A 12,357-nucleotide genomic window follows, 5' to 3' on the forward strand; every position below is an offset into this window, starting at 1 on the left:
AGAGGGGCATGAGTCACCAAGTCTACTTATTGTTGCTGTTCTTGACTGATTCAAGCAGTCCTTTGTCCTCTTGCAAAGCCAGAGAGAAGTCCTTACATGACAAGTCACAGTTCACAGATATTTGAAGTTCATTTTTGATCAGCTCTGCGCTGCATCTGTTTCTAGAGTCTGACCATGTAATGGTCATCAGAGAGAAGATCCTCTACAAAGGCATTTGAGTCTGACCATGTAATGGTCATCAGAGAGAAGATCCTCTACAAAGGCATTTGAGTCTGACCATTTAATGGTCATCAGAGAGAGAATCCTCTACAAAGGCATTTGAGTCTGACCATTTAATGGTCATCAGAGAGAGAATCCTCTACAAAGGCATTTGAGTCTGACCATGTAATGGTCATCAGAGAGAGAATCCTCTACAAAGGCATTTGAGTCTGACCATGTAATGGTCATCAGAGAGAAGATCCTCTACAAAGGCATTTGAGTCTGACCATTTAATGGTCATCAGAGAGAGAATCCTCTACAAAGGCATTTGAGTCTGACCATTTAATGGTCATCAGAGAGAGAATCCTCTACAAAGGCATTTGAGTCTGACCATGTAATGGTCATCAGAGAGAGAATCCTCTACAAAGGCATTTGAGTCTGACCATTTAATGGTCATCAGAGAGAGAATCCTCTACAAAGGCATTTGAGTCTGACCATGTAATGGTCATCAGAGAGAGAATCCTCTACAAAGGCATTTGAGTCTGACCATGTAATGGTCATCAGAGAGAGAATCCTCTACAAAGGCATTTGAGTCTGACCATGTAATGGTCATCAGAGAGAAGATCCTCTACAAAGGCATTTGAGTCTGACCATTTAATGGTCATCAGAGAGAGAATCCTCTACAAAGGCATTTGAGTCTGACCATTTAATGGTCATCAGAGAGAGAATCCTCTACAAAGGCATTTGAGTCTGACCATGTAATGGTCATCAGAGAGAGAATCCTCTACAAAGGCATTTGAGTCTGACCATTTAATGGTCATCAGAGAGAGAATCCTCTACAAAGGCATTTGAGTCTGACCATGTAATGGTCATCAGAGAGAGAATCCTCTACAAAGGCATTTGAGTCTGACCATGTAATGGTCATCAGAGAGAGAATCCTCTACAAAGGCATTTGAGTCTGACCATGTAATGGTCATCAGAGAGAGAATCCTCTACAAAGGCATTTGAGTCTGACCATGTAATGGTCATCAGAGAGAGAATCCTCTACAAAGGCATTTGAGTCTGACCATGTAATGGTCATCAGAGAGAGAATCCTCTACAAAGGCATTTGAGTCTGACCATGTAATGGTCATCAGAGAGAGAATCCTCTACAAAGGCATTTGAGTCTGACCATGTAATGGTCATCAGAGAGAGAATCCTCTACAAAGGCATTTGAGTCTGACCATTTAATGGTCATCAGAGAGAGAATCCTCTACAAAGGCATTTGAGTCTGACCATTTAATGGTCATCAGAGAGAGAATCCTCTACAAAGGCATTTGAGTCTGACCATGTAATGGTCATCAGAGAGAGAATCCTCTACAAAGGCATTTGAGTCTGACCATGTAATGGTCATCAGAGAGAGAATCCTCTACAAAGGCATTTGAGTCTGACCATGTAATGGTCATCAGAGAGAGAATCCTCTACAAAGGCATTTGAGTCTGACCATGTAATGGTCATCAGAGAGAGAATCCTCTACAAAGGCATTTGAGTCTGACCATTTAATGGTCATCAGAGAGAGAATCCTCTACAAAGGCATTTGAGTCTGACCATTTAATGGTCATCAGAGAGAGAATCCTCTACAAAGGCATTTGAGTCTGACCATGTAATGGTCATCAGAGAGAGAATCCTCTACAAAGGCATTTGAGTCTGACCATGTAATGGTCATCAGAGAGAGAATCCTCTACAAAGGCATTTGAGTCTGACCATGTAATGGTCATCAGAGAGAGAATCCTCTACAAAGGCATTTGAGTCTGACCATGTAATGGTCATCAGAGAGAGAATCCTCTACAAAGGCATTTGAGTCTGACCATGTAATGGTCATCAGAGAGAGAATCCTCTACAAAGGCATTTGAGTCTGACCATGTAATGGTCATCAGAGAGAGAATCCTCTACAAAGGCATTTGAGTCTGACCATGTAATGGTCATCAGAGAGAGAATCCTCTACAAAGGCATTTGAGTCTGACCATGTAATGGTCATCAGAGAGAGAATCCTCTACAAAGGCATTTGAGTCTGACCATGTAATGGTCATCAGAGAGAGAATCCTCTACAAAGGCATTTGAGTCTGACCATGTAATGGTCATCAGAGAGAGAATCCTCTACAAAGGCATTTGAGTCTGACCATTTAATGGTCATCAGAGAGAGAATCCTCTACAAAGGCATTTGAGTCTGACCATTTAATGGTCATCAGAGAGAGAATCCTCTACAAAGGCATTTGAGTCTGACCATTTAATGGTCATCAGAGAGAGAATCCTCTACAAAGGCATTTGAGTCTGACCATGTAATGGTCATCAGAGAGAGAATCCTCTACAAAGGCATTTGAGTCTGACCATGTAATGGTCATCAGAGAGAGAATCCTCTACAAAGGCATTTGAGTCTGACCATGTAATGGTCATCAGAGAGAGAATCCTCTACAAAGGCATTTGAGTCTGACCATGTAATGGTCATCAGAGAGAGAATCCTCTACAAAGGCATTTGAGTCTGACCATGTAATGGTCATCAGAGAGAGAATCCTCTACAAAGGCATTTGAGTCTGACCATGTAATGGTCATCAGAGAGAGAATCCTCTACAAAGGCATTTGAGTCTGACCATTTAATGGTCATCAGAGAGAAAATCCTCTCTACAAAGGCATTTGAGTCTGACCATGTAATGGTCATCAGAGAGAGAATCCTCTACAAAGGCATTTGAGTCTGACCATTTAATGGTCATCAGAGAGAAAATCCTCTCTACAAAGGCATTTGAGTCTGACCATGTAATGGTCATCAGAGAGAGAATCCTCTACAAAGGCATTTGAGTCTGACCATTTAATGGTCATCAGAGAGAAAATCCTCTCTACAAAGGCATTTGAGTCTGGCACACTGAGGACAAATGAGACAATCCTGAACATGTTGATCAAGTTGGCTTTCCCTAGGTTTTGGAAAACTGCCACCTGCTTCTCACTGGTGGATTTTGTGGTATCCTGTCTGGCTTTCTGCATTTCCTCCCGGCACAAAACTCTTCATAGAGTTGGTCCATACTGACTGTCTGTCATTTTGAGGGCAACCACCACCTGCTCCAGGTCAGTGAAGGAGAGCTCCTCATAGAGGCCCATCAGTTTCACCATGACATGTTCTGGGGAGAAATCAAACCACCTGTCAATGTATGTAATGTGTCAAAACTTCCTGTTGCTACTTGGTCCTTTGTGCTGACAGTGGTTAGTCCATCAGCTGCTTGGCCCTTTGTGCTGACAGTTGTTTGTCCATCAGCTGCTTGGTCCTTTGTGCTGACAGTTGTTTGTCCATCAGCTGCTTGGTCCTTTGTGCTGACAGTTGTTTGTCCATCAGCTGCTTGGTCCTCTGTGCTGACAGTTGTTTGTCCATCAGCTGCTTGGTCCTTTGTGCTGACAGTTGTTTGTCCATCAGCTGCTTGGTCCTTTGTGCTGACAGTGGTTTGTCCATCAGCTGCTTGGTCCTTTTGTTTGTCCATCAGCTGCTTGGTCCTTTGTGCTGACAGTGGTTTGTCCATCAGCTGCTTGGTCCTTTGTGCTGACAGTTGTTTGTCCATCAGCTGCTTGGTCCTTTGTGCTGACAGTGGTTTGTCCATCAGCTGCTTGGTCCTTTGTGCTGACAGTTGTTTGTCCATCAGCTGCTTGGTCCTTTGTGCTGACAGTTGTTTGTCCATCAGCTGCTTGGTCCTTTGTGCTGACAGTGTTAGTCCATCAGCTGCTTGGTCCTTTGTGCTGACAGTGGTTGTCCATCAGCTGCTTGGTCCTTTGTGCTGACAGTGTTAGTCCATCAGCTGCTTGGTCCTTTGTGCTGACAGTGTTTGTCCATCAGCTGCTTGGTCCTTTGTGCTGACAGTGTTTGTCCATCAGCTGCTTGGTCCTTTGTGCTGACAGTGTTAGTCCATCAGCTGCTTGGTCCTTTGTGCTGACAGTTGTTTGTCCATCAGCTGCTTGGTCCTTTGTGCTGACAGTGGTTTGTCCATCAGCTGCTTGGTCCTTTGTGCTGACAGTGTTAGTCCATCAGCTGCTTGGTCCTTTGTGCTGACAGTGGTTTGTCCATCAGCTGGTCTGGTCCTTTGTGCTGACAGTGTTAGTCCATCAGCTGCTTGGTCCTTTGTGCTGACAGTGGTTTGTCCATCAGCTGGTCTGGTAAACCTTAAGATGTTTCCGCTGAAGCATCTTCATTCTGAACTTCCTCGTAAACATCTGTGATGCAGAGCGTTGTTTTCGCCAGCTTTTTTACGAGTTGGTCATAAACACACCCCACGTTGTGGAAAAAGCAGAGATAAATCTCAGCAGCTTCTGTTACTTTTCTTCATACTCAACAAAACTCATCAGAGGCACAGGACAAGTCTCCTCAAGGGACCTGAAGTATGATGTAGAGCTGGCCAGCTTTGCAGGAGACCATCGACAGCTGGATGAAGAGAGCCATCGTGTGCAAACATGTCGCAGAATTTCACAACACGCAATGTCAACAAAGGCAAATAAATGTACGCAGTTCCTCTCTTCGGGAAGCAGATACTGAGAAGTGGCTGTAGATCTTTAAAACAATTGTCTCCATATCCACTGACCGCTGATCGCAGGCGTGCTGGCAGGCATTATGAGCTATGTGAGCTGGGCAATTCGCTTTCAGAATGGGATTGTTGGCACTGCCCAATGACTGGTAAACGGAGAGGTGTTTTCCAATTGTCAGTTTCCGCAGTAGACGTCACGAAGAATGCACCGATATTGCTAGCACCTTTAGCTAACGTGGCCTTCTTGTGCATTTCTGTGGATGCATGCTGAGTTAGGTCATTCTCCCCTCCATGGCCTCTCCCGACAGCATAAAGTACAGAAAGCTTTCGTCGAGTCACCACTGACGGGCTTAACACACGTCTGTTTTGCTTCCTGTTTGTTGTAGCTGTACAGTCTTGTTTTTTTGCAGGTTTATCCATATTTCCATGATCTGTCGAAACGACCGAACAACAGAAATTACTTTGCAGGAATTGGCGCGTTTACGCTATACTGTGATTGGATGAATATACAGGACAAGGGAGGTCCCGTTTGGGACAAACTCATTTAGCTCAATATAAGGGACATCCCGGCTAATACGGGACAGTTGGCAACCCTATCCAAGTGCCAGCCGTGCTGCCCTGTTCTGAGCCAATTGCAATTTTCCTAATTCCCTTTTTGTGGCACCTGACTGAACAGTAGTCCAGGTGAGACAAAACTAGTGAGGTGTGGCTAGAAGCAATGAGTGACATATTTAAAGGGGAGTGGCCATGCTGACAGCGCTCCCCAACCCCTCTCTGTTTAAAGGACAGCGCTCCCCAACCCCTCTCTGTTTAAAGGACAGCGCTCCCCAACCCCTCTCTGTTTAAAGAGCAGCGCTCCCCAACCCCTCTCTGTTTAAAGGACAGCGCTCCCCAACCCCTCTCTGTTTAAAGGACAGCGCTCCCCAACCCCTCTCTGTTTAAAGAGCAGCGCTCCCCAACCCCTCTCTGTTTAAAGGACAGCGCTCCCCAACCCCTCTCTGTTTAAAGGACAGCGCTCCCCAACCCCTCTCTGTTTAAAGGGCAGTGCTCCCCAACCCCTCTCTGTTTAAAGAGCAGCGCTCCCCAACCCCTCTCTGTTTAAAGAGCAGTGCTCCCCAACCCCTCTCTGTTTAAAGAGCAGCGCTCCCCAACCCCTCTCTGTTTAAAGGACAGCGCTCCCCAACCCCTCTCTGTTTAAAGAGCAGCGCTCCCCAACCCTGTCTGTTTAAAGAGCAGTGCTCCCCAACCCCTCTCTGTTTAAAGAGCAGCGCTCCCCAACCCCTCTCTGTTTAAAGAGCAGCGCTCCCCAACCCCTCTCTGTTTAAAGGACAGTGTTCCCCAACCCCTCTCTGTTTAAAGAGCAGCGCTCCCCAACCCCTCTCTGTTTAAAGAGCAGCGCTCCCCAACCCCTCTCTGTTTAAAGGGCAGCGCTCCCCAACCCCTCTCTGTTTAAAGAGCAGCGCTCCCCAACCCCTCTCTGTTTAAAGAGCAGCGCTCCCCAACCCCTCTCTGTTTAAAGGACAGCGCTCCCCAACCCCTCTCTGTTTAAAGAGCAGCGCTCCCCAACCCCTCTCTGTTTAAAGAGCAGCGCTCCCCAACCCCTCTCTGTTTAAAGAGCAGCGCTCCCCAACCCCTCTCTGTTTAAAGAGCAGCGCTCCCCAACCCCTCTCTGTTTAAAGGACAGCGCTCCCCAACCCCTCTCTGTTTAAAGGACAGCGTTCCCCAACCCCTCTCTGTTTAAAGAGCAGCGCTCCCCAACCCCTCTCTGTTTAAAGAGCAGCGCTCCCCAACCCCTCTCTGTTTAAAGAGCAGCGCTCCCCAACCCCTCTCTGTTTAAAGAGCAGCGCTCCCCAACCCCTCTCTGTTTAAAGAGCAGCGCTCCCCAACCCCTCTCTGTTTAAAGAGCAGCGCTCCCCAACCCCTCTCTGTTTAAAGAGCAGCGCTCCCCAACCCCTCTCTGTTTAAAGAGCAGCGCTCCCCAACCCCTCTCTGTTTAAAGAGCAGCGCTCCCCAACCCCTCTCTGTTTAAAGAGCAGCGCTCCCCAACCCCTCTGTTTAAAGAGCAGCGCTCCCCAACCCCTCTCTGTTTAAAGAGCAGCGCTCCCCAACCCCTCTCTGTTTAAAGAGCAGCGCTCCCCAACCCCTCTCTGTTTAAAGGGCAGCGCTCCCCAACCCCTCTCTGTTTAAAGAGCAGCGCTCCCCAACCCCTCTCTGTTTAAAGAGCAGCGCTCCCCAACCCCTCTCTGTTTAAAGAGCAGCGCTCCCCAACCCCTCTCTGTTTAAAGAGCAGCGCTCCCCAACCCCTCTCTGTTTAAAGAGCAGCGCTCCCCAACCCCTCTCTGTTTAAAGAGCAGCGCTCCCCAACCCCTCTCTGTTTAAAGAGCAGCGCTCCCCAACCCCTCTCTGTTTAAAGGACAGCGCTCCCCAACCCCTCTCTGTTTAAAGAGCAGCGCTCCCCAACCCCTCTCTGTTTAAAGAGCAGCGCTCCCCAACCCCTCTCTGTTTAAAGAGCAGCGCTCCCCAACCCCTCTCTGTTTAAAGAGCAGCGCTCCCCAACCCCTCTCTGTTTAAAGGACAGCGCTCCCCAACCCCTCTCTGTTTAAAGGGCAGCGTTCCCCAACCCCTCTCTGTTTAAAGAGCAGCGCTCCCCAACCCCTCTCTGTTTAAAGAGCAGCGCTCCCCAACCCCTCTCTGTTTAAAGAGCAGCGCTCCCCAACCCCTCTGTTTAAAGAGCAGCGCTCCCCAACCCCTCTCTGTTTAAAGAGCAGCGCTCCCCAACCCCTCTCTGTTTAAAGAGCAGCGCTCCCCAACCCCTCTCTGTTTAAAGAGCAGCGCTCCCCAACCCCTCTCTGTTTAAAGAGCAGCGCTCCCCAACCCCTCTCTGTTTAAAGAGCAGCGCTCCCCAACCCCTCTCTGTTTAAAGAGCAGCGCTCCCCAACCCCTCTCTGTTTAAAGAGCAGCGCTCCCCAACCCCTCTCTGTTTAAAGAGCAGCGCTCCCCAACCCCTCTCTGTTTAAAGGGCAGCGCTCCCCAACCCCTCTCTGTTTAAAGGGCAGCGCTCCCCAACCCCTCTCTGTTTAAAGGGCAGCGCTCCCCAACCCCTCTCTGTTTAAAGAGCAGCGCTCCCCAACCCCTCTCTGTTTAAAGAGCAGCGCTCCCCAACCCCTCTCTGTTTAAAGAGCAGCGCTCCCCAACCCCTCTCTGTTTAAAGAGCAGCGCTCCCCAACCCCTCTCTGTTTAAAGAGCAGCGCTCCCCAACCCCTCTCTGTTTAAAGGGCAGCGCTCCCCAACCCCTCTCTGTTTAAAGGACAGCGCTCCCCAACCCCTCTCTGTTTAAAGAGCAGCGCTCCCCAACCCCTCTCTGTTTAAAGAGCAGCGCTCCCCAACCCCTCTCTGTTTAAAGAGCAGCGCTCCCCAACCCCTCTCTGTTTAAAGGACAGCGTTCCCCAACCCCTCTCTGTTTAAAGGGCAGCGCTCCCCAACCCCTTTCTGTTTTTCAACTGGTCATTAAGTTCTGCACCGTTTCTGTTCCAGGATGTAAAAATGGACTGAACACAGATCTGAGCACCTCCCTAAACACCTTCGGGGACCGAGGCGTTGGGCCAGAACACGTGGCCTGTGTGTGTGTGTGTGTGCACCTACAGTAAGAGTCGACCAGTCGCGTTCCTTCTGGTTTTGAACCCACTGTTTATTCAGCCTCCGTAATAAAACTCCAACGATGCATGACAGTCACAGGGCTGCCATGACAACCGGGGGCTGACAGCTGTCAGTCACTTAAGCCCCGCCCCCAACAAGAAGAAACTCCAAATCAAAAACAGCTGCTAAAAAAAACACTTCAAATCAATTCATTAATAATCAATACTCAATATTCACCCATTAGTATATACAGTGTAGTAGTGTTTGTTCATATACATTTTATTAAACTTTCTCAGGGTAATAGATTCACATTAACCTGTTAGCCACTCCAAGCTAATGTTAAATTAGTAACGTTAAATAACTCATTTAAATCAAAAATAGAACCAGGGGTAATTTTAAAACCTGCAGAATGTTGAGGAGGTTCTGTTCTCGTATAATGCTGTTCTATCTGAATATCCTGGGATGTTGCTCCCTACTGAACAGACCTGTCTCTGCTTCCTGTCTCTGCTGGCCTCAGCTAATCACACTGTATTGTTGGTTTCTGGATCATTCTGATACGACGGGGCGACTTGATATGAATTATGTTGAGTCCTAATGGACTGAGATGGTTCTGGTCAACTGGTACTGGTCCATATTGTTAATGCAGGGACTGATATCATATACAACAAGCTCTGTCTCACTGCACAACTAGGCATTTATCCAAATGTCAAAGTTCACTGTTTTTGACACTCTGCTGTTGTCTATTGTCCCATTGCTCCAAAAGTCAACATTTTTAAATGAAGGGTTACGTTTAGTTAGTTAACCACCCCCATCTACCACCCTTGTCCTCAATGCCATGGTAAAAACCCAAGTCTACTGGAGGGTCATAACGCTCACTGTTGCCCCAGTGGCCGGTTCTGAAGGCATTTCCCGACGTCCAATTCCGAAGTGATTCTTCAACGATCTCCCGCATCATATGTACATGGTACTGGACCCTAATGCTGAACTGGACCAGTGAGTCTGTGGAGGGAGTTTAGTCTCCCCTCATCCGAAACAATCATGACAGATTTTTATGGGTTCAGAGATTAGTGAGTTGTTACCTGTCTCTACAGATAGAGGGCGCTATAGATCCATGCTCTGCTACTCTGTCATCTAATTTACATTAGCCATTAGCCTAGCATCCTGCTAACACTCCCAAACAGATGAACTGTTCAGAGCTAGCCATTAGCCTAGCATCCTGCTAACACCAACCATACAGATTAAGTGTACAGCGTTAGCCTGACATGTCTGAGGGGTTGGAGGGAGGGGGAACAAGGGAAAATGAGGGACGGGAGGAAGAGGGAGGAGGCTGAGAAGGAGAGTAATAAAATAGGAGTAGGAGATGAGAATCTTGAAGCGCTGATCCTGGGAGAGAGCGGAGGAATGTTCCACGTGGCGCCTCCTCATCCGCTGCCGCCACAAAGCCATCCTAAAACACAGGTCAGACAGCGGTCAGGGGATAGCTGGGGGTGTGTGTGAAGTTGTGTTAATGGTGTGTGTAGTTGTTCATTCTATTCACCTTTATTGATCAGGTAAGTTGGCTGAGAAGGTCAACCTCGCCCTGGGGAAGAGGAGAGGTGGAAAGTGAGCCATGGTTAGGGCTGTTACGGTGACAGTATTACCGCCACACCGGCGAACAGTCAAATTCCACGAGATCGTTTAGTCACAGTAATTAGGCTTCTCCAAGCTCTGATGGTCATTAGCAGCCTACCAAACTTGCTAACTGCCTGGTACTCAGCACTCTAATCACTCTGACATCAAAATCTAATCAAACACTTCATGAGAGCTCATGTTGCACAAAATGTCTATATGCAATTGTGTGAGAAAACAGTGTTGATGGCCTCTATTAAAAAGAGGAGGATCCCATCAGCTTTCTATAGACTAGGCCTACTATATCTATTTCACAACCGTCTTAATATTAAGCACATTGCTTCTCTTTACAACAGAAGTATAGCCTACCTGGCTGGCATGAAAATGAACCCTGGGAAAAGTGTCCTCCATTTGCTATTTAAGTGCATAGATTACATGTATTTTTGCCTGTTTCAAGACAGGTGCATTCTAAATCAAAACTAATATCACATTATTTAGTATATGTAAAGATAAGATTAAATCAAGAATATTCTAATGGGTGATATTAGCCTATCACTTGTAAAATATATATATATATACAAAAGTATGTGGACACCACTTCAAATTAGTGGTTTTGGCTTTCAGTCACACCTGTTGCTGACAGGTGTATAAAATCGAGCACACCTCCATGCAATCTCCATAGACAAACATTGGCAGTAGAATGGCCTTACTGAAAAGCTCAGTGACTTTCAACGTGGCACCTTCATAGGATGCCACCTTTGCAACAAGTCAGTTTGTCAAATTTCAGCCCTGCTGGAGCTGCCCCGGTCAACTGTAAGTGCTGTTATTGTGAAGTGGAAACGTCTACGAGCAACAACAGCTCAGCCACGAAATGGTAAGCCACACAAACTCACAGAACGAGACCACAGAGTGCTGAAGCGCGTAGCACTCGGTTGCAACACAACAGAGTTCCAAACTGCCTCTGGAAGCAACGTCAGCACAATAACTGTTCGTCGGGAGCTTCATGAAATGGGTTTCCGTGGCCGAGCAGTCGCACAAGCCTAAGAACACCATGCATAATGCCAAGCCTCGGCTGGAGTGGTGTAAAGCTCGCCGCCATTGGACTCTGGAGCAGTTGAAACGCGTTCTCTGGAGTGATGAATCACGCTTCACCATCTGGCAGTCCAATGGACGAATCTGGGTTTGGCGGATGCCAGGAGAAAGCTACCTGCCCCAATGGAGAGTGCCAACTGTAAAGTTTGGTGAAGGAGGAATAATGGTCTGGGGCTGTTTTTCATGGTTCGGGCTAGGCCCCTTAGTTCCAGTGAAGGGATGCTACAACTTAATGCTACAACATACAATGACAGACGATTCTGTGCTTCCAACTTTGTGGAAGGACCTTTCCTCTTTCAGCATGAAATGCCCCCGTGCACAAAGCGAGGTCCAACAGAAATAGTTTGTTGAAATCGGTGTGGAAGAACTTGACTGGCTTGCACAGAGCCCTGACCTCAACCCCACTGAACACCTTTGGGAAGAATTGGAATGCCAACTGCGAGTCAGGCCTAATCACCCAACATCAGTGCCCATTTTAGTTGACATTTTAGTCATTTAGCAGACGCTCTTATCCAGAAGGTGGGAAGAAGAGGGTTAAGTGCCTTACTCGACCTCACTAATGCTCTTGTGGCTGAATGAAAGCAAGTCCCAGCAGCAATGTTCCAACATCTAGTGGAAAGCCTTCCCAGAAGAGTGGAGGCTGTTATAGCAGCAATGTTCCAACATCTAGGGGAAAGCCTTCCCAGAAGAGTGGAGGCTGTTATAGCAGCAATGTTCCAACATCTAGAGGAAATCTTCCCAGAAGAGTGGAGGCTGTTATAGCAGCAATGTTCCAACATCTAGTGGAAATCCTTCCCAGAAGAGTGGAGGCTGTTATAGCAGCAATGTTCCAACATCTAGTGGAAAGCCTTCCCAGAAGAGTGGAGGCTGTTATAGCAGCAAAGGGGGACCAACTCCATATTAATGACTTCCCTGAAGAGTGGAGGCTGTTATAGCAGCAAAGGGGGGTCCAACTCCATATTAATGACTTCCCTGAAGAGTGGAGGCTGTTATAGCAGCAAAGGGGGGTCCAACTCCATATTAATGACTTCCCTGAAGAGTGGAGGCTGTTATAGCAGCAAAGGGGGACCAACTCCATATTAATGACTTCCCTGAAGAGTGGACGCTGTTACAGCAGCAAAGGGGAACCAACTCCATATTAATGACCATGATGTTGGATTGAGATGTTCCACGAGCAGGTGTCCACATACTTCTGGTCATGTTGTGTATATTATCACGTGTGAATGATGCCCAGCTTGTAAGGCAAGAAACAACTCATGCCTTTTTTTCCACCAACTTTTTAAAATCA

General features: G+C 47.3%; 1 protein-coding gene across 5 annotated transcripts in view; it reads right to left on the bottom strand.

Moving 5' to 3' along the window:
• Positions 1 to 8,400: 8,400 nt before the first annotated feature.
• The window catches only part of mapre3b (microtubule-associated protein, RP/EB family, member 3b), a 66,125-nt gene continuing 62,168 nt past the window's right edge, over positions 8,401 to 12,357 (bottom strand). For all 5 annotated transcript variants that reach the window (XM_071412375.1, XM_071412374.1, XM_071412373.1 and 2 more), the window contains 2 exons: positions 9,907 to 9,948; positions 8,401 to 9,816 (listed from right to left, as the gene is read on the bottom strand). In XM_071412375.1, coding sequence (XP_071268476.1) covers positions 9,916 to 9,948 — 33 coding nt within the window. In that variant the 3' untranslated portion in view covers positions 8,401 to 9,816; positions 9,907 to 9,915. The remainder of the gene's footprint in view (positions 9,817 to 9,906; positions 9,949 to 12,357) is intronic.

This window comes from Salvelinus alpinus, chromosome 8 (assembly GCF_045679555.1).
Source record: "Salvelinus alpinus chromosome 8, SLU_Salpinus.1, whole genome shotgun sequence".
NCBI lineage: Eukaryota > Metazoa > Chordata > Actinopteri > Salmoniformes > Salmonidae > Salvelinus > Salvelinus alpinus.